Source organism: Orbicella franksi, chromosome 10, assembly GCF_964199315.1.
Source record: "Orbicella franksi chromosome 10, jaOrbFran1.1, whole genome shotgun sequence".
Taxonomy (NCBI): Eukaryota; Metazoa; Cnidaria; class Anthozoa; order Scleractinia; family Merulinidae; genus Orbicella; species Orbicella franksi.
This window is the reverse complement of record NC_138154.1, coordinates 397430-418200: the sequence shown is the minus strand read 5'-3', so window position 1 is coordinate 418200 and position 20771 is coordinate 397430. Positions and strand designations below refer to the sequence as shown.

At 41.3% G+C, this 20771-nt stretch overlaps 3 protein-coding genes across 3 annotated transcripts; all 3 read right to left on the bottom strand.

The window, feature by feature from the left end:
- Positions 1 to 2513: 2513 nt before the first annotated feature.
- LOC145500284 (uncharacterized) lies at positions 2514 to 4726 on the bottom strand. The gene is made up of 2 exons (XM_081479782.1): positions 3669 to 4726; positions 2514 to 2577 (listed from the first exon to the last, which is right to left on the bottom strand). The coding sequence occupies exon 1, from the start codon at positions 4518 to 4520 to the stop codon at positions 3924 to 3926; it is 597 nt and encodes a 198-aa protein (XP_081335908.1). The 5' UTR covers positions 4521 to 4726; the 3' UTR covers positions 2514 to 2577; positions 3669 to 3923.
- Positions 4727 to 14910: 10184 nt separating this feature from the next.
- LOC145499840 (uncharacterized) lies at positions 14911 to 15929 on the bottom strand. The gene has a single exon (XM_081479366.1). The coding sequence runs from the start codon at positions 15854 to 15856 to the stop codon at positions 15185 to 15187; it is 672 nt and encodes a 223-aa protein (XP_081335492.1). The 5' UTR covers positions 15857 to 15929; the 3' UTR covers positions 14911 to 15184.
- A 2969-nt stretch (positions 15930 to 18898) lies between these two features.
- LOC145499753 (uncharacterized) lies at positions 18899 to 19387 on the bottom strand. The gene has a single exon (XM_081479280.1). It carries the CDS (start codon positions 19371 to 19373, stop codon positions 19068 to 19070), a length of 306 nt encoding a protein of 101 aa, XP_081335406.1. The 5' UTR covers positions 19374 to 19387; the 3' UTR covers positions 18899 to 19067.
- Positions 19388 to 20771: the final 1384 nt, after the last annotated feature.

Here is a 20771-nt window from a genome sequence, read left to right as displayed (position 1 = left end):
ACCATTTCCTCTGAAAAAATGTTTTTGTGGGCCTTAAAAAATAATGAATTGTGTAGCAACATGCACTGATACCTTGCTTTTGAGTGGTCTCATAGTGGATTAGAGTGTTGCACTTTAATCTCAAGGCCTGCTTTAAACTACTCCTGGAAGGAGAGGAAGGAGGCTTAGCAGTGTCCTCAGTGTTCTTCTTCTTTCTCAGCTTTGGCTCTTTTGTTAGCTTAGCCACCATAGGAAAATCTGAAACAGGAAATTTTTTTAGCAAGATATATTTTATGTAACATAAAGAAAACACATTTTGACCAACAATTTGTATTGTAAAGTTTGTGTGCACATCTAGCTGTGCCCATTGGACTTGCATGTAATCCTTTTTAAATCGGGATTTGGATGCTAGGCTGAAAGTTAAACTAAATATCAAATAGCAAGTCACGCAACTTGTCACATCTTCCCTTTCTCCAAAAGAATGTTAAAACAAAACACACTGTCATAATAAGTTCTCAACAAAGTTCTCCTTAAGAGGTAACAAAGTCTTTAAACCAACCGGGTGGCTTTAAATGCCGTTGTGGTCTCTGTGACCTGGTGGTTTCTCTTAACACGGACAGGGGGCATTCTTCGGGTGGGGCAGATTCGTCAGCTTCAACACTTGTGGGTGCAGGGTCGTCTGGGGCAGCTATGTCTCCTGGCAATGTGGCCTCGTTTGATTCTCCTGTCTTGATTAGCTGCCTTCGATTTCTCCTGTAAACTGCATTACCCACTTGTACTCTGAAACTCCTGGGGCCTGCGTCAGCTGTGCATGTTCCAGAACTCCACGTTTTCTCACCGGGAAGCCTCATACGTACTGCGTCCCCTACACTGATTGGCTCCAAGGGACTGGCTTGCTTGTTGTAATAGAACTGTTGCCGTTGCTTTGTACCCACCAGTTTGCGAGTATCTTCTTCTGTGGGAAAGTTGGGCTGTAATAGGGAGCCTGCTATGGGGAGCAGTGTCTTACAGCGGCGGCCCATCAGACGTTGGGCAGGGCTGGTTCCAATTCCAGCTGTTGGGGTGTTGCGCCAGTCTAATAGTGCTTGAAATTCTGACGTTCCGGATGCCTTGCACTTTCTAAACAGGTTTTTGACGGTCTGGACCGCTTTCTCTGCCTTTCCATTTGACTGAGGATACGTTGGCGACGATGTCTTGTGCTCGAACATCCATGTCTTTGCGAAAACTGCAAATTCAGCAGAGGAGAACTGTGAACCATTATCCGTGACAAGGGTGTCGGGTACACCATATCTTGCAAATACTGCTTTCAGCTCCTTGATTACAGCACGGGAGGTAAGGCTGCTCAGGCGAGCTACCTCTATAAAGTTACTGTAGTAGTCGCTCACAACTAACAATACTCTGTTGTCGAACTCACAGAGGTCAGCAGCGACTTTAGCCCATGGCCGTGCGATGAACTCGTGTTGCAGTATTGGTTCCTTTCCTTGGCCCGTGCGATGAGTCATACAGACGTCACATCTGGAGATGTACTCTTTGATGTCCGTGGTCATACGTGGCCAATACAGGGTGTCTCTTGCTCGGCGTATGCTTCCTTCAATGCCAATGTGTGATGCATGTGTCTTCTCCATAAGTTCCTTCCTTAAAACTGCCGGAACAACAATCTGCTGCCCCTTGAAAGACAAGCTCATTCTGGATGGTTAGCTCATCACGCACGTCAAAGTAAGGGCGCACACATTCAGGAGCCTGTGCCCTGTTCTCAGGCCATCCGCTTCTGATGATGTCTCATAGCTTCTGCTGTACTGGATCATCTGCCGCTGCGTTCTTCAGTTGTTGCCAACGATCCTCAGTCACGGGAAGCCATACACGGTGATCTATGTCTTCTAACTCTCTTGAAAACTCGGTAGCATTCACCTCTGGCAGGTAGGTGCGACTCAGTGTGTCTGCAAGAAGCATCTCTTTTCCTTTCTTGTACCTGACTTGCAAATTATACTTCTGCAGGCGCAACAGCATCCGCTGAAGACGCTTCGGGGCTGCAGCCAGTGGTTTTATGAGGATTGGCTCCAAGGGCTTATGGTCGGTCTCCACATTTACCAGGTCTCTGCCATAGACGTATGCATCAAAACGATCACAAGCAAAAACAATTGCGAGTAATTCTTTTTCTATTTGGGCATAGCATGTTTCAGCCAGTGTCAGTGCTCCTGAGGCATATGCGATGGGCTGTCCATTCTGCATCAGCGCTGCCCCAAGCCCAGACTGGGACGCATCACACTGCAATGTGACCTCCTCTTTAAGATTGTAATAGCGTAGAACTGGGGTGCGTGTCACCATCTCTTTTAGCTTCTCAAACGCCGTTTGTTGAGCTTCATTGCAGACCCACAGTACATTAGACTGCATTAAGTCCCTTAACGGCTTGGTGACGTCTGAAAGGTGTGGAAGAAACTTTGCGAGGTACTGGGCCAGTCCCAGAAGTCGTTGTACTCCAAGCTTGTCTGTTGGGGCTGGCATCTCAATGATAGCTCGAACTTTGGCAGGATCTACTTCTAATCCCTGGTCGGTTGCCATGTGCCCAATGAAAAGCACCTGCGACTGTCGCAATTTCAGCTTCTCCGGATTTAGACAGACGTTCTTTGCTTCGCATCGTTTGAGGAAGTCGAGGAGATTTTTGTCATGGTCTCGTGTCGCTTCTTCAAATGTCTCGCCATATCCAACTGCAATGAAGTCGTCCGCTACTACCTCAATGCCGGTCATACCTTCAATGAGCTCGTGCATTTTCCTTTGAAACACTTCCGGAGCTGATGAGATGCCAAAGGGCATGCGCCTCCAGCGATAGCGGCCAAATGGCGTTTGAAAGGTCGTCAGGTATGACGATTCTTCATCTGAGCTTACGTGCCAAAACCCATTACGAACATCCATGACCGTGAAGACTTTGGCTCCATGGAGGCGTGTCGCAATGTCTTCCACTGTCGGGAGTTGGTACTTCTCTCTTTGTATGGCACGATTCAGGTCTTTAGGTCAAGACATATGCGCAGCTTTCCATTTTTCTTAGGGACGGCGACAATGGAGCTTATCCATCTGGTGGGCGTGGTTACTTGGGCAATGACACCTTGTGCTTCCAGAGCGTCCAATGTATCCTTGAGCTGAGGCCTTAATGCCACTGCGATGCGACGTGGGGCATGGTGTACAGGCAGGACAGTTTCATCCAATCTAATTGTATATTGACCATCAAGTTTTCCAAGGCCCTCGCCGAAGACATCTGGAAACTTTAACATTAACTCCTCTTTGGTTACTGGTGGTGGGAGGTCTTCTATGGCATAAACCCAGGAACCATCTGTTTTGGGCTTGTTGAGCAGGTCATTGTCCTTGTACTGAATGATGTTCATTGCTAGGCATGACTTGATACCGAGAATCGGACTAATCTCTTCACTCTCCACCAGGTGACAGTGTAGAAGGTATGACTTCTCATTTCTCCAGACGCACATGCTGACACGACCTATCACTTTAATTTTCGAGCCACCATACGCAACCAGTGATGCTTGAGTGCGATTCACTTTTTCAAGCCTCTCATCTTTGGATGCTTTCTTATAAACGTGCAGTGGCAGCACGTTACACTGGGCTCCAGTGTTGGGTTGGAAACGGACGAAATTACCAGACTCTAGTTTCAGTGTCTCTAGTTGTGAATCATCAAGTTTCACGGCAGCTACCTCTATCTGGTACATCTTGCCAGCCTCATCATCTTCTAAATTGGTTGCTTTAACTTCCTTTGATTTGCATCTTGATGCGAAGTGGTTCTGCTTTCCGCACTTCAAGCATTCCTGACCGATTGCGGGACAGGATTCCGAATTTTCCTGGTGTTGATAACCACATTTCTCACACTCTTTGCCACGCCGCCCCGGGCCTTGCTGTTGTCTTTTACGAGTGGTTTTCTTGGATTTTCGCCAGTTAGGCATTCACTCCTGATCAACTTTGTTTGCCTCCGGTTCGGTGAGGTCTCCAACTATTTTCATTTGCGTTTGCATACTTTCGGCGGCGCGACAAATCTCATCTGTCTTTGCTAGGCTCAGTTTCGACTCTCGCAGCAGTCGCTCTCTCACTTTCGAATCACGTATGCCGAAAATCAAGTGATCTCTGAGCATTTCGTCGGGGGTTATGGTGTCAAAGTCACAACTCTCCGCAAGCTTACGAGGTGCGGTCTTATACTGGTCGTAGCTTTCTCCTGCTTCTTGTGTTCGATGATTAAATCGATAGCGCTCGAATGGCACATTCTTTCGTGGCTGGCAATAATCGGCAAACTTTTGTAGCACTGGTGCTATCTTCTTGTCGTCTCCTTTGGCGGCCAAGTCTGTGAATGTGGAATACACGTCCCGAGCCTCTTCTCCTATGACTGTTAAGAGAGTAGCCACTTGAACGGCTTCCGACTTCTTGTTGAGCTCCGTGGCAAGAGCATAGCTATTCCACGCGAGATTGAACTTCTTCCATTTCTCCGCGGCGTTCTGATCATGGATTTCTAGCGGCGTTGGCGGCGGTAAGTTAAGTGCCGATGCCATTTTCTAATAAACTTCAATGCCGCGTGGATCCTGTCACTGCTGCCACCATGTAAGAAGCAGCATTCGAGTATTGGAACGGAGATTTATTCTGATCGACAAATGACGCGAACTACATCTGGTTCAACTGCTTTGTGAGATCTGTTGCACATGGTTGTGCAATGACGCGTAAATACATTTGATTGGCTTAATCAACAATAGAACAAAACTTGTGTGGTTAAATATCAAATAGTAAGTCACGCAACTTGTCACAAATGACAAAGCCAAGCTGTGGAGTATCTGAGTCCAGATATTTTCAAATGATTTTGTCACTATTATTCTAATCTGTTGAAGTTTATTCTGAGCAGAAAACTGTAATACACTGGTGCTAAGTTCATGAGCATCATAAATATACAGGGCCAGATACAGGAGTTTTGTTAGGAGGGGGTGCACCACTAAGGAATGGCATAACTGACTGCTGAGGTGAACAAATTTTATAAGTGAATACGAGCTAATCCAGAGAAGAGGGCTTCATCTCAGGGGTGCACTGTCCCCTTAATCCGCCCCTGATGTACAAACTTTGTATGACTTTGATTTTTGTCTATGCTACCTAATGATGTACCTACCAGTAATTGCTTCAGTGACATCTTGGTCCAATTCATGAAGTCTTTTCCCATTCAGTTCTTCTTTTGGGTAAAAGACAGATAACAGTGCACAGGCCAGTGCTGTCCTTCACGACGAGTCTGACAGCTGCGTTGACTTTTATGGGGCAGCACCACACACTGTTTCCAATTTCCTCCCACTATGAAGATCCAAAAAAAAATTATGAATTACTTCAAACCATGCAAGTTAGAGCATGTAACTCAAAGTTAACTTTGAAACAAAAGGCTGCCACACACTAGCTGATTTTTTGTCATATCACTTGTTATAAACAGAGCGTAGAAACTTACATTTCTTGCTATCCCACTGATCTAGAAATCTTGCCATACTCAGTGGAATCAGTGGCACTGTTTGCATGTACGGTTTTCAGTGTTCCTGTGATTTGAATAGACAGTAGTTTGGTTTGAAATATTGGTTTTAACAGTGGGTGGGGGCACTCAGTACTTCAGTTCAACAACTGGAAATTGTGGGATCCAATTTAAGTAAGTCGTGCTATAGGTAGTTAAACTGTAGTTTAAAGGGTAAGATTAGTGACATTGTTTATAAAAAGGCATTTGCAAAAACTCACAACAACTACAATCCAGTAGTAAGCCTTTCCCAAGCTTATATCAGTAGGCAAGTACATCGTGCATGGACATGGCATCCAGGGTGGTGTCAACCCATATCAGGATAAAAAAGAATAACATTGAATAAATTAATAAATAAAAAACCAGATAAATAAATACATATATAAATAAATGAACCTAGAACTAACACTTACTGAGTTCCTCTAGTGCCTTGTCCAATTCTTTATGAGTGCTTTGCAACTCCTCTGCCAATCTTCCTTTTTCCTCTTTGCATACTACGCTGATGCACTTTAGGGGTTTGTGCTGCTTTGGCTGCTTGCCCCCAAAGTGTGGATGCAGAAGTTTCTTCTCAGCCTCTGGTTTTGGAAGAGCTGGCTCTGGGATGTAAGAAGCATTGAGTACCACAATGTCTTGGGGCTTATTCTGAAAAAACAGCCTCCAGAGGATCAATTGGATTTGGGAGAGGCAGTGACATGGGAGAACATGAAGAGAGGATCTCAGAAATGACAGGTTCGTCATGCTGGGTTGTAATACTCAGAAGTTGGTCTTTTTTGGTAGAAGTTTTCTTCTTCTTTGAGGCTTTATTAGTTTTTTGGTATTTAAAATACAAACAATCTCTGTTAATGACATAAATACAGAATGAAGACTATGTGTGTGCTAAACAGGGCCATTGATTGATGAAATGGTCAAAACTCTGCAATGGACTAATAAAATAAAATGTTCTTTGGCCAGTGGCAGTTCTGAATAGAGGAATGTTTAATTGTTGAGAGCTCCTAGTGGTACGCATGCTTATATCTGCACATTTGATAAAAAAGAGGTCAAATTGTCGGGAGTGCAGCCCGTCATGCACTTGAAGGCTAAAGTGGTACTTCGATAGTAAAGCTGGCTTGAAACTGGCAGCCATTCTAATTCTTTTAGTATGGGCGTGATGTGATCGAATTTCCGTGCACCACTTACAATTCTACATGCAAAGTTCTGTACAGAGTGCAGTTTATCAATGTTACAGATGGAGGAGTTTGCCCACACGTTTGAGCAATAAAACAGTTTACTAAAAACTAGGGCATTAATAACTGTGATAAGAGTTCCTCTATCAAAAGGATGTTTAACTCGATTAATTTGTCCAAGGTAAGACATGCAGGAGGAAACAGTGTTAACAATGTGATCATTGAAAGTTAAGTGGGGATCCAGTGTCACGCCTAGGTCCTTTGCCGCCTGGACAGGTATAAGTTCCTTTCCTAGCAATGATAACGTGAAATCTCGTAGTTTGGGAAGCATTTGTCTGCTACCAAATACCACGAGTTTAGTCTTATCCGGGTTCAACAGTAGGTAGTTATTAAAACACCAGTTATGCACGTTAAGTAAATCCTCGTTCATATCGGTTATTGCATTTATTTTATCTTCAATCTTAAAGGAGACCAGAAGTTTTGTATCATCTACGTAGCACTGTGAACTGCATTTTCGCAGAACAGCTGGAAGGTCATTTGCATAGATGCTGAAAAGAAGCGGGCCCAGAATACTTCCTTGCGGTACACCGCTGGTCACGGTCAGGGGCTCAGATGAAGTAGAATTTATATGTACAACTTGTTGCCTGTCACTTAGGTAGCTGCAGAACCATTGTAGACAAGGGTAAGAGGCACCAACATCCAGCAACTTTGATATTAAGTTTTCGTGACTGATGCTGTCGAAGGCTAATAGTACCATGGCCGTTAACTCTTTTTTATCCATAGCGCTAAGTATGGCATCAGTGGTTTGAATTACGAATGTTTCAGTTGAGTGCCATCTTTTATTTCCACTCTGGTTCTTTGCTACCTTTCCTTTGAGAGAAGATACAATGTGAATTGATTATGAGCAACCCTTTCACAGACGTTTGATGGAACAGGTAACAATGAGATGGGTCTGTTATTGTTTGCTTGTTTGTGATCTCCGTCTTTAGGGATAGGTGTAACTTCAGCTATTTTCCAAACAGAAGGGAAGGTTGAAGTAACAAAAGAGGTGTTAACAATGGATGTGATTGCAGGAAGAATAGGAGCAAGGCAGTCTTTGATAACGTGGATAGGGATCTTGCCATTCCCAGGGGCTTTGTTAGATGGCATAGATGTTATTATATCTTCTATATGTTTACCATCTGTGACATGAAATGAAAACTGTTCGGACAATGGGTATTGTCTCAGAGTAAACCAATTTTCATTGAGTTCGAAGTTACATGCATTAGCCAACGGTTTAACTTTGTCTACGGTATTTTAACCAACTGAGACAAAGAATTTGTTAACTTTGTCGGCAACAGTTTTTTCATCTCTGCGAAAAGTTCTCTGAGAAGCTGATTTGTTGGGAAGGCAGAGGCAAATGGCCTTCCAGATGCTGTTGGTGTTGTTCGGATTTTTCTTGTATCTGGTTGGTAACAATTTCTCGCTCAGTGATTTGTACAAAATCTCGCTCAGCAATTCGTGAAGTGCCTTCGAAACGTTTTCGAGATGATCCAAACTTCAAGGTTGAACTTATAGTTCCTTTTGTTTCCAGGATAGGAAAATTTGAGCTCACTCGAGACTTTTGAGCTGTTGAGAGACAGATAATGCACACTCGGCGTTGGTAGAAGTCTTCTCAAACTTAGAAGAGAGCTCAAAAGTATGGAACCTGAGCTGCTTGAGAAGAAAAGTGTGGAACTCGGTTAAACCCTGTGAAGTAACCGTTTCTTGTTTGTTGCCCAGAATTGAATAAAAAAACTGAATACTAATAAAATAATGTACAACTTGAGTAAACTGGTCAGTGTCAAGTGGTGTGATACTCACAAGGACTGGTATATAAAGGCCTGATTATCCCAATGGGAACTAATACAAAGCAACTTAATTAAACACCTAAAATAAATACATGTCTATGGTGACGGTTGAGAGAAGAGGAGTCTTGATCAAGGCTGGGAGATGAAGGTGTATGGTGATAACTGATAGATGACGGAATAAGAACGAGACTGGCAGCAGATGAAGGCACATGACTAGGGTTGGAACATGGCATATGATTAGGGCTGGCAGGAAGTTAAGGTGTACAATGAGGACTGGCAGGTGATAATGCATTATTAGAGTTGGCAGGATCAAATGGTGTATGACGTGGGTAGACAGGACTTGATGGTGTATGACCAGCAGAGTTGGCAGGTGATGTTTTATGACTGGGGTTTGCAGGAAGCTTCCATCTTCGATGAAAATTGAAATTGGATGATGATGAGCTAAGAAGGTTGGTCGGAGGTGGCTGTTTCTGTTGGGGGTTGTTATTAGGTGATGGTGGAAAACTTAGCTTTGTAGGAGGTGGGGGTCTCTGCCAGGTACAGTCGAGTTAGTTAGTTGTGATGATCCAGGGGCCGAAGTGCCACAACTTTTTCTGGGTTTGCTAGCTATGTGCAGATTCTTCATGTTCGTTGTGAGTAAAACCCTCATCTACACTGAGAGGGAGATACTCATCATCACTATCAGATGGTTCCTCATGAGCCGATGACTGATGTTAACCAGCCCTTCTATGCTGTTTTTGAAGAGCCAGCAGTTGCTCTTTCCACTGCTGTTGCTTTGCCTCTCTCTTCTTTTCTTAGTCTTATCTTGGTCTGTGCTTTCCTTTTCACTTGCCTGCTTCTTCTGGTTCGTCTTTTTTGCTTTCTTTGGTTTCTTTTTGCCTTGACCATGACAGTCTTGATTGGCTTGCCTTTTCTCTTCTGATTCTAAAAATCTAAAAAATGATGTAAAACTGAATTTAGCCCGCATATCACAATAACTATACATGCATGCAAGCAATCAGTTTCTAAAATAAGAGATAGTTAACGTTACACACAAGGAAAGGTTTGCTATGCATCTGCATGTTGTCCTGAAGGCTAAATCTTCACACACGAGCTTAACTTACAAAATCTTCACACACAAGCTTAACTTAAGAAGACATGGAAGTTATAAAATTCGGCAAGTAAGCCTTTGTTATTTATAAACAAGGGTGGCTAGTTTCGTTGTTTTCATCAGAGCAATGATCAAAAATCCAGGGAAAGTATCAATTCCTACACTAAAATTGCATTGTTTACATTCAGATCGCAGAGATCGACGAGACAATGCCAACAATGTAGACCAAGATTGCATCTACATGTACATCTGCATCTACAGATCTCTACAGTTATTGCTCCTCTGGTTGATCTGGAAAATTCCATTTCATTTGTTGAAAGTTAATTCTCAACTAAAAAGCAGAGGGGCATTCTGTCTGCGCATGCACCAAATCATTTGGAATGAAAGAATCATAACTCCATTTTGATTTCTCAAGCATGCGATTGCAGGTTTATTTGGGTGATCTAGCACTCTTCTAGGAGATATCATGGAACGAGATGAAAGAAAGTTAAATGCCTACATACATTCCTGATGCTCTGGGTACTTCTGGGGCTTCCTTTAACTTCCTGTGAAAAGATTTTTTACAATCAAACTGCGTGAAAACAGCTAAGAAATGTGCAAATCAACGGGATTTAAATTAACATCAGCTGATTTCCAGATGTTTCCACAAGTGGCAAAGCAATTAACCCTTTGGTGACACCCCCTAAAAATGGCCATTTTTGACATGTTTTGGTAAAAAATGACCAGCTCATGTTGTATTCAACCAATTTTTTATGCTATGTCATTTTAAAGCTAAATAAATGGACATCAAGACTATGTTGTCAGCTTCTTTGAATCTCTTTTAATTAATTAATTTAGGCCAATTTATGCTAATTAAAATGTCGCGCAATACACATTTTTTAGGAGAAAATTTTTAGTAACATCTGCTCTTTATGTAGCATTGAAAACTGGACAAAGAAAAGTTGTTTCCCATTAAATACTCTATATTTCCTGAAAATTGGATTGAAATTCAATGAAAATTCACAAAGTTATGCCTCTTTCTTTCGGGTGCCCTCAAAAGCCCTGTTTTGCCTTCACTACACCCACATGGGTGCATTGGTGATACAAGTACCCATTGGCTACATGAGCACAATTTAACTTAAATGCCACTCATTTCAAATATTCTACTTGTATAAAATAGCAATTAGTTTTTAAAAGTAGAAATCTACATGCACCACAGCCGGACACGTAAACCCCTAAAAACCACCGGGTGGAAAACGGGGACCGTGTACCCCCAACCAGTGCTATGATGCTACCTTTGGGGTTTCAAGGAGCCTTACCTAACAAAGAACAAATTAAATCAACTACCAGTGTCTTTTTACAATTAATCGCGGTGATAGTCCTTGCTGTGCCAAATCTTAAAGCAGTCTTTATCCTGAGTGCAATGCAGATAAACATTATTACATTGTGGTGCACTGCAGCAAGACCGAACTTTCATTTCCTTCTGTGTTGCTTTATAACAAACTTTACAGTTCCTCTTAGTGTCAGTAAACTTTGGTATATGCACAGTAGCAAACTCCCCAGGGTCCTGTGTTGGGGGCTTGAATACTGGAGGTGTTCCATATTCATCCAAGCCCGCTAGATCTCTCACAAGTTCCTCTCGATACTCTGCAATTGCAAACTTTTGGGGACGCTTGAGTGCTTCATTGTCAGGGTGCTCTGCACGATGAAGTTGAAATAGAATGTAACTGTTGACAATAGCTATGTCAATCAAGTGAAAAAACAATGTTTTCCACCACCTCATACACTTTCGAAGAGCACAGTTCTTTGCAAGAATTTGATCTGAACGGTCAACTGCATTCATATAGTTATTATAATGTTCGATTGCTTTGGGCTGTTTTACATTGATATTTCTCCACACATTGCCCACTTTCTCTTTTCTAGCAACCATTACAAAGTCATTGGCACTGTCAATTGAAGTAAGGATAGTCACTGGTCGGTTGTCCTTCCATTGCTGAGCAAGGCATACTCCATCTCTTTCCCACCTCATGCTTCCCCGAGCCCATTGTTGTCCCTTTTTCATTGTCTCAGGGAATCCCCTCCTGTTCTCAGCAGCTGTACCTGTGGCTGGAATCAAAACTTGAAACAAATCTTTCACAAGCTTCACAGAAGTATAAAAGTTATCAAAGTACAAATGATATCCCTGGTTCCTCAGAGGGGCAACAAGTCTCATTACTACATCATACCCTAACCCATTAGGACTTACCTCCTGCTGTGCATTTCTCCCTATGTACACATCAAAGTCACAGGTGTATCCATTCAAACTATCTGCCAAAACCCATAACTTTATACCCCACTTTGTTGGTTTGTTTTTTATATACTGCCGAATTCCAGACCGATGTTTTGATTTCACCATTCTCTCATCAACAGCCACACGTTGAAAAGGTTGGTAGAGATCCTTGCATTTTTGCTTGAAAAAATCCAAAAAGCTACTCACCTTTCTCAATTTGTCTTCCTCATCTTCTTCATCTGGATCGACAACATGAAGCATTGCCATAAGTGCCTTGAATCGGTCTCAGGACATAATTCTCCGTGCCCACATCCCATGGTATAAAGTTTTTGTGCTCCAGTATCGGTGAAATGAGCTAACATGTACCAGGCCACAGTATAAAATGAGGGCAATCAATTTTTCTATTTCCTCAGGAGAAGTTTCAACCCAGGCACCTTCCTTGTCACCATAGTAGGGTTTGTCGCCAATGGCCCCCCATCCATAGCTATTTGTATGGGTACAGATAGTTCTCAGAAGCTCTGCTGTAAAGAAAAGCCTGAAGAAATCTACAGCCCTTGTCATTGCACCTCTGAGCACTGGCATATTCAGATGCAATCCAGGTGGTCTCCTTGGGGTAAAAGGGGGAATCTGATTTGGTGTATCAGGATCCTCGTAACTTCTACTTGCAGGTGCAGGTGGAGCTGCAGGTGCAGGAGGAGGATCACCCCTTCCCCTACCCCTTCCCCTACCCCTGCCCCTACCCCTTGCTGGCCTCTGCTGGGGTAGTCTCCTACCTCTTCCTGGTGGTCTTTCTTGTTCCTCTGCGGACGCATCAGAGTCACTTACCTCATCTTCCGACTGTTCACTAGAGTCACAATCAGACATCATACCTTCGATATCTGACTCGTGCTCACTGGAAAAAAAAAACATACGTGAAATGAGTTTTTGAGAATGAAAGGTTCAGCAGCTAATAAGCAAATTTTGCACCAAAAAAAAAATCAGGAGAGCTAAAATTTGCTCTTTAGATCTTACAATGTCCTTTGATCAAAGGTCACAAACTGGAGAGATCATTACTGATGATAAATAAATCAAACAAAGAGCTTCTTTCAAAACCTTATTATGTTTACTCTTTAGGGCTCGATAAAATACATATAGCGTTGTTTGTAAACTACTAACAGTGAAATAAAAAACAGAATTACAATAAATAACTTGATCAAGCCCAAGATTTTTCCGCTATTCATGAAACATTCCCGACAACATTCCAAGGTTATGTCCACATACAAATGAAACAAGTAAAAGGAATATTATATGTCAATTTCATAGAATTTCATCAGAAAAGGGTTCTCAGAGAAAGAAAATGTTATTTGCAAATTCTTTGGACCCTAGAAAATGCAAACAAATAACAAAATAACCATGATATTTCTTTCTGTCTTTCTTCTCGCGAACACATGTTTGGAGGCTCGAGTTACGCATTGTGCGAAAAAATCACCTGATTGTATGGCACTCAAAATTGTGGTAAGAAATGAATAAATCGGGCCCAGAAAGCTTCTTTTTCCATCATTTTAGTTTACTAAAGACTTATAGTTTCATTTTTCACAAAAAGATGATGGGAAAGTGCAAAATTCGGGCTAAGTAAAGGCTAAATTCCAATGCACTCATATTTCATCATGTTGTTTACACTATCGCTTACCTCCATTCTCTCTCTGAAGCACGATTTCCTTCGAGTTCTTCGTCTAAATCAAACTCTTCTCCACTTGAAATTCCACCAGTGTTACTGTCAATATCACTTTCAGCATCACTGCCACCTCGGGCACAAATTTCAGCTGCTTCTTCAGCCGTGAAAGTCACGCGTGGTCGCTTGCTCGAAGACGCCATTTTGAATAGAACCTTGCTTGTCACGCCGCATACACAAAAAGTGAATTTCGACTAGCCAATGAGATCTATGAATTCCACAATGGATTGTTTTTGATTGGCTACATCCATAGTTTATTTTTAGTGTAAAAAACGATTAGGTAACGTTAAAAGAGCATTGTTTTGATAGGAAATACGTCATCGTGCCACATGGCACGATATTCGGGGTTTTCGTCACCAAAGGGTTAAGGTGAGTCTGAAGGCCTTAAAATTTGTGTTGTGACAAACTTGGTGTGTGTATTTTAAGATGATTGTAAGATAGAAGGCACCTTTCAAGAGGAGAATTTTGATGTTATTCTGAATTTGCATTAGCTTTGGAGTCAAATTTCTATAAAATCCCACTGGTGCCCAAACTTAAAAATATTGCTATTAATAGTGTCTTCCTTTTCTTCACAGCCGCTAAGGATTGCAGTCTTTAAAAAATGTACAGCCATCAGGATTAAAAATTTCTTCCGAGCACTTTTGGTGCATTTCAACCGAGCAAATTATGGTGGTTTTTCCAAGTCATGGATTGCACTGATCGTCTATGGGATATGCCATTCAAGTCTGCTTTAGAGGTACTCCTGGAGCCCATTTCATCATTATAATAGTCTCACCAAGTAGATCTTCTTTTATGGTGTTTTATTTTATCATTTTTTGTTATGTACGGCATAGACAGTGTTTTTGCCCTTCGAGTGAGTGTTCCGGCAGAAGATCGACAAAAACTTTGTTATGGTATGTTGCCCCAACTCAAATATGTCCAGCAAATAATTTATTTTTCCCTTTTCTGAGCTATGCAAGTTCCTTAACTGGAAAAAAATGCGTGCTTTTCACCGCAAAGATTTGTTTAAATGTATTTGCGGTTGAAAATGGCGTGTCTCAATCTTGTATGTTTCGGTTCTTCAGTGCAGTTCTTGAACTCCCCACAGTACTGTTTAGTACACTCAGTTCTTTAGGTCCATCGTGCGAAATGATAGTTGTTTTTATCGAGAATATTAAGCTTATAAGTTGGCAGCTAATCACAAAAGCTTTACGACTGCTTTATTTTGACTAAAATCTCTACATAGTTTTGAAACTTTACTTACTTGCATAGAGAAGAAAACATTTAATTTATATTAAGCTGAATACGGCACTTGAAATAATTTAACCAGCATACATGTTTACTTGAAATGTGTTGTAAACCTTGCATTTTACTCATAATGTGTATGCCTTAAGCCATGTTTTTTGCAAATTATTTCACCAAATAAATAAACCACCTGCTGAGCAACTTACTTGGAAAATGTACAACAATTATAGTATTCAAGTTTTCAGAGTAACATAGCTGTGTTAGGTCTAAAGTAAAGTTTTCAGAGTTCACTTTAGACCTAGTAAAGCTATGTTTGATCCCTGCAGCTGTGTTTGCAAGTCTCTCACTGCCATCCTTTCTACATGTTGCACAAAATTGAGGGCATTTCCTGAAGAGCTTGAGGCTACAATGCCTCCTTAGTGGCCCTGTCTGTGACTTTCAAAGAGGCAAATACTGGCATTCCTGAAGCATAACACCATCGTCTTGTCTGGGGGCACAATCAGGACTGCAGCAAATGTTTGATGCTGGCAATGGTAGCTTGTAAGATAAGATTCAAGGTCTTCGACAGTGAAAAAGCCCAAGTCAGCAATTAGTTCAATTTTCTGAAATTCTTCTTTGTTGTACTGAGGGACCTCCTTGACTTCCAGGTTTGGTTGTTGCACAGGCACATGAAACAAGCTGTAAATATGGTTTCCTCTGAGAATAAGCTGGCTGTAGAGAGGAATTACCTTCATAAGATCTTGAAGTTGTTGAGGAACGAAAATTTTACCTTCAAGAAAATGGTATACAGTTAGCATAGCTATGCCTGTAGAGGCATTACTTCCAGTCAGACTCCCTAAGATTTTTGATTGGCAAATATTTGGAGGCAAGAGCCACTCAGTCACATCCACATGCTGGTTTGTGGTTACAGTTATTTGGTATGTTGGAGCTGGTGGAGTGTTACTCTGTGTGTGGTTTTCCCTGTGCCAGGAACAGTTGCATCTCGACAAACTATTGCCTGAATTTACTGTGCAGACATTGTTGGGACAAAAATTACATTTAACCTGTGAACCGTTGGATCTTTTGTGTCCATGAAAGGAGGGTGGCATTTTCTGCAGTGTGGAGGGACCTTAGTAGTAGTTTCACTTGTGTTGGAAGTTCTTGCGAGTCTTTGGTTATGGCTGGAAATTGGTAATGGTTGTGAAGTTGGATTAAGGCGATGGGACTGTAAATATCGAGAATTTTTTTCAAAACTGAAATTATGAATTTCTTCATGTTTTGCCAGGAGGGACCCTTTGGTGAACTATTTTTGAAAATAAGACTAAACCTTGGCAGAGAGTTTTTGATTTAGAGAAATCCAACAAAATTAGAATTGCGGTTTTCCCCTGCGGCTGCCATTAAATTCAGCGGAAAACGACTTGGTGTACTTAAATTATCTTTTGCGTGTATTTTTGGTATCACAACTGCAACAGGAATCTTTAAAAATATTGCCAAGAAGAGCACTTTCACTTCGGATTAAAAGCGCTCAAAGATTGCTAGTTTTTGCGCTTTGAAAAAACACGAAAAATGGGGCATTTTTGAAGGCGATTTTTGTACCTTGGTACATGAAAAATTTAAGAAAAAATATATCTTTGCAAAGCCCTTTTATTGTTTTATAAATTCAAATTATAACATAAATTCAAATTATCGATATCTTTTATCTAGCAACGAGAAAACACTAATGATGGTCAAAATATGGAAAGGTGAAGTGTCATGTCATAGCCACGCCAACACAAGTAAACCCATGTCGCCAAAGTTAAGGATTTTTTGTTCGACCATAAAAACCATATGCTGCAAAGAGCTTTGCAATGGTTTACTAGTAAGTTGTTTTTTAAAGCTGAACATCAATTCCAATTATCGACATTTAGCAGTGACGATCAAACACTAACAATGTTGAAAATACCGAAAGGTTGTGTCATGTCATATCCACATGTGGCATCAAAACAAAATCATCAGGTACAGAGAAAACAAGAAGATCCTACATTTCAGACTGACTAGTATCATCAACAGTATTATATTAATTAAATGGCACTTTTGAAAGTCTCTTTCGCTACTTGCTGCGTAAGAATTAGTAAAACCGTGTCAAAGCTGTGGTAAACAACTTGTGCAATGCAATGGGAATTTTTGAAAAGATCGTATCGAGCTTTACCTTTAACTACTACATTTGTAGACTCTTAATTCGATATTACCATTAAAATCATTTTAGCATGCTTAAATTGCTGTGATTTGAATTTGAACGAGAGTAAGATATAAACTGAGTTTGGTCACGCCATATTTAAATCGTGTCCAACAATGACCATGACATTGTGCAAATAATAATAATGATGATGATAACAATAATTATAATAATAATAATACTGATCCGAAATGATAAATATCACGGTTTAATTCAGTTAAAATACACTAAATTATATAACATTTGCTCTAAGACATTCAGGACTCGTATATTTTCTATGCATTAACTTTTGTAAGAGGTTATGCACATATATACCCACTCAAGTGCAATTCTCCTCATTTTATTGGTAGAAACTTCCTCGTTTGTCAGGCAAGCAACGAACAAATCAATAGGAAGAGTTATGTGACATAGGCAGTTAAAATAAACAACAGCTTTGATTTTCAAACAATGATGTTTCCTGTTCCTGATGTATACTGTATACTTCAACCTTAGCCTTTTCCAATGTTCTGTTATAAAATCCTTGTGATTCACGCAATACCTAGTGCTGCTGTTCAGGAAAGGAGCCCATGTTCCTTTCCTGCCCTTGCGGAGGAACAGACTGGGCTCGAAAGAGCGGTGGAAATCGAGCCTACTTAGGTAGGAGATTTAAAGAGGCAGGCACAAGCAGGGTTAACTCCCACCTGCTTTTTCTGCTCTAGCTACAAAGAGTTGGGTGTAAACAATAACCAAAATTATATCATTAAGCTTCAAAATCACTGTTTCCATACTAGCCCCAAATAGCCCCACTGGACATTATTTAGTTAATGGAATGGAAAAAAAAAATCAATATTAGTCCATACAACCTCATTTTTGCACCATTTCTTGCAGCAGGGTCACATATGGAGCTTTAATTCTCACTGGTGGACATGGAACATCTAGACCAAGTTCACTGCAGAAGAACTGAAGCTGCCCCACTTTCTGCTTTGCAAGGGAACCTGCCTTGACCATTTCACACACATTTTGCTGATCACAAATACTTGGGTGGACCAGCTAAAGTGCAGCCAAAACAGACTCGCTAGCAGTGACAAAGTTTTCCTCTTCTGTCACAGCCACCAGGTCGTTTTCATCCAATGGTTCTCCCACCGGTTGCTTTCGGATCTTCGCAGCAAGCCTTGAAAAAAATGAAGAAACCTGGCCCAGCATTAGAAATTCAGAATTAGAGAACAGGCGCTCGACATGTGCATCCCTTACTTGGCACATTTCTCTAGCAACGATTTGAGGATCAATTTTAAGTCCAGTTTCCTGTCCGATGTTAAATTTGGAAACTAAGAAGGATTTCTGCTTCTCGTTAAAACGATATGGCTTTTTTACTTGCTTTAACACCCAGCCTTCTTTTAATCCTTCTGTTGTTTTAGTCATGCTCACGGAAATGCTAGTTAAGCTGGTATCTTACCCACTCCCTCCAAAACTCTTGCTGTGTACTGTTTTTTGGCTCAGTCAAGCATCGTTCCTCTTTCCACGGATTTTGTGCATTTCTCGAATGATAAATGCCTTTCCAATGCTGAATGCCACTAAAATGTATGAGTGCAGCCATCTTTTGGGCAGCTGTATACTGCCTTTGTTGCTGCTTCTTGTTCGTCACGAGTCTCCTTGACCTCAACTAGGCTTTCTTTACTTGTTCCTACACACGACTTTGTAGGTTTACCAGATGCTTTGAAGTTACCATCACAAAAGGTCAATGATAGCCAAACAGGGTTCGATTTTGAAAAATAAAACCTGCTTGATAAGCTTTCTCATCTTTGGATGAAAATAACCCGTATAAACCACTAGTGTTTGTGCTTTTGAGAAGAGAATCATAGGCAGTTTATTTTTTTTTAGCTTTGCGTGCCAATTTTAGCTTTGCAGACATCGCACTAAATTTCGGAATTATGCAGTGCGCTAAATTGGGTTTTACTATAAATGGATTAGATGTAGAAAGCTACAGCTGATTTAAAAAAAAAGGTCTGGAACGAAAAACCTTTTGCGGCCTTGTCTAACTACTTTGATCCCGCAACTTATCCTGAATCCTCTTTTCGCTTTTTATACACTCTGAATGTGTCTGAGTGACGACAGCCTCTTGAGTACCATCAGTTTAGCCACAAGGCTTTTAGTGTTGACTCACCTGCATTTTCTCCTGATATGGTGATCAAGGAACCTGTACCGATTCTGTATGCTCGTCTGCCCAACACGCCTTCTCTGTACCCAAAGTTATTGAGCTTGTTGATACCTGTGATTTTTCTCTTTTCGGACATTTCCTGAATGGCAACATCTACCACTACTACACCTTCAACTCCACCATGAGAGAGAATCGCTTCTTTCATCTGTTCCACGGTTGTTACATCATGACCCTGGTTGAAGTACCAGCCGATGTGGTTCTTACAGGTTGCTAACATGTGGTTGGCTGGACCCTTGCCTCCCTGGGGGTCTGAAAACTCTACTGCGAGGACAGAAACACCAGATGACAACTGGATGGCAGGTATAGCGACGATAGTCGTTGCACTGTGATAGCATCCGGCATTGTCTTGTTGAAAGTATGTGTACTGGATCTCAGGATTGTCAGTCTGCAGTGTCCGCAAAACATGTTCCAGGAGAAGAATGACAGTGGAACTTCCCTGATTGCACGATTGTAATATGTGCACAAATGTCTGTCTTTGGAACTGGCCATTGCCTCACCATACTACCACGCTGATGTGCCATGATATCCCCCAGTTACCAAACCAGTCGCTCTGTGTCTCCCTGTAGTGTTGCAGTAAAAATTTCATTGCCCAGTCATTGGTTATGAGGCATGTTTTTTCATCTAGGCGATCTAAAACATCCAATCGGGCTAGGTCCTACCTGACAGTTTGTATCTGATGGCATTTCCACAGGTGTATAGCATCTCTGGCATGCTGATAGAGGTACAGGGCCTTGTCTCGATCTTCATGCAAAGTGTAATTAGCTCGCTGAATGGCATTCTCGATATCATCCAGGAGCTCATTGAGGGCATTGCACTGACCACAGCGATCAGTATGGGCATGGTCGCATTTCTGTCTAAAGGACTCATCGGTGGGATCACTAAGGCCATATACACTACATTGATCAGGGAAGCTGGAGTGTTTACTGATGTGAACCTAAATAAAAATAAATCACTTTATTTATTATACATTGTAGTCACCATCTTTCTTCTCATTGGCTAAAAGCCTACAGTTAATTTTGGGAAACTGCGCAACCTACAGATTATTCGGATTATTCGGATTATACGGATAATCCGTAGGTTGCATGCACAATGCATGATTTCCAGGGGCAATGTCAAGTAAACAGTTCATGTAAGAACATGGCTTGTCCATAATAAACTGTGTTCGGTGTGATAATGCGTTTGTCATTATTTTCTTTGAAACAATGTATAAAAGATGAGATTTGGTTTTTGTGATATCCGAAATAATCAAGGTCTCGGTTAGTGTTATCAGCCTCAGCCTTCAGCTTCAAATTTATCAACTCTCTAATCTCAGATGCTTAACCTCCAATTACCAGACCCTTGTCAAACAGTTTGGTTTAGCTCATTTTAAAGGTTAGTATCGTGCGGTTAAAGGTATTTAACGTTTGTTCTTTTAGGTATGTACGGCGGTGTTCGATCATCTATCATTTCTAAGTCATTTTTACCCAAAAGAAATACACGGGTTGATAGGTACAAGCAATCCATCGCAATATTTCTTATCCAGCAATCATGCATCTCATATAAATTAATGAGGGCCATTTATTTGTGGATTTCAAGTACCAGTATGAGCCATTGATTATACTCCTTCACAATAGGT

Coding starts and splice junctions, on each gene's coding strand:
- LOC145499840 (XM_081479366.1), bottom strand. CDS start 15,856: ATGCCACCCTCCTTTCATGGACACAAAAGATCCAACGGTTCACAGGTT.
- LOC145499753 (XM_081479280.1), bottom strand. CDS start 19,373: ATGTTAGCAACCTGTAAGAACCACATCGGCTGGTACTTCAACCAGGGT.
- LOC145500284 (XM_081479782.1), bottom strand. CDS start 4,520: ATGGCATCGGCACTTAACTTACCGCCGCCAACGCCGCTAGAAATCCAT.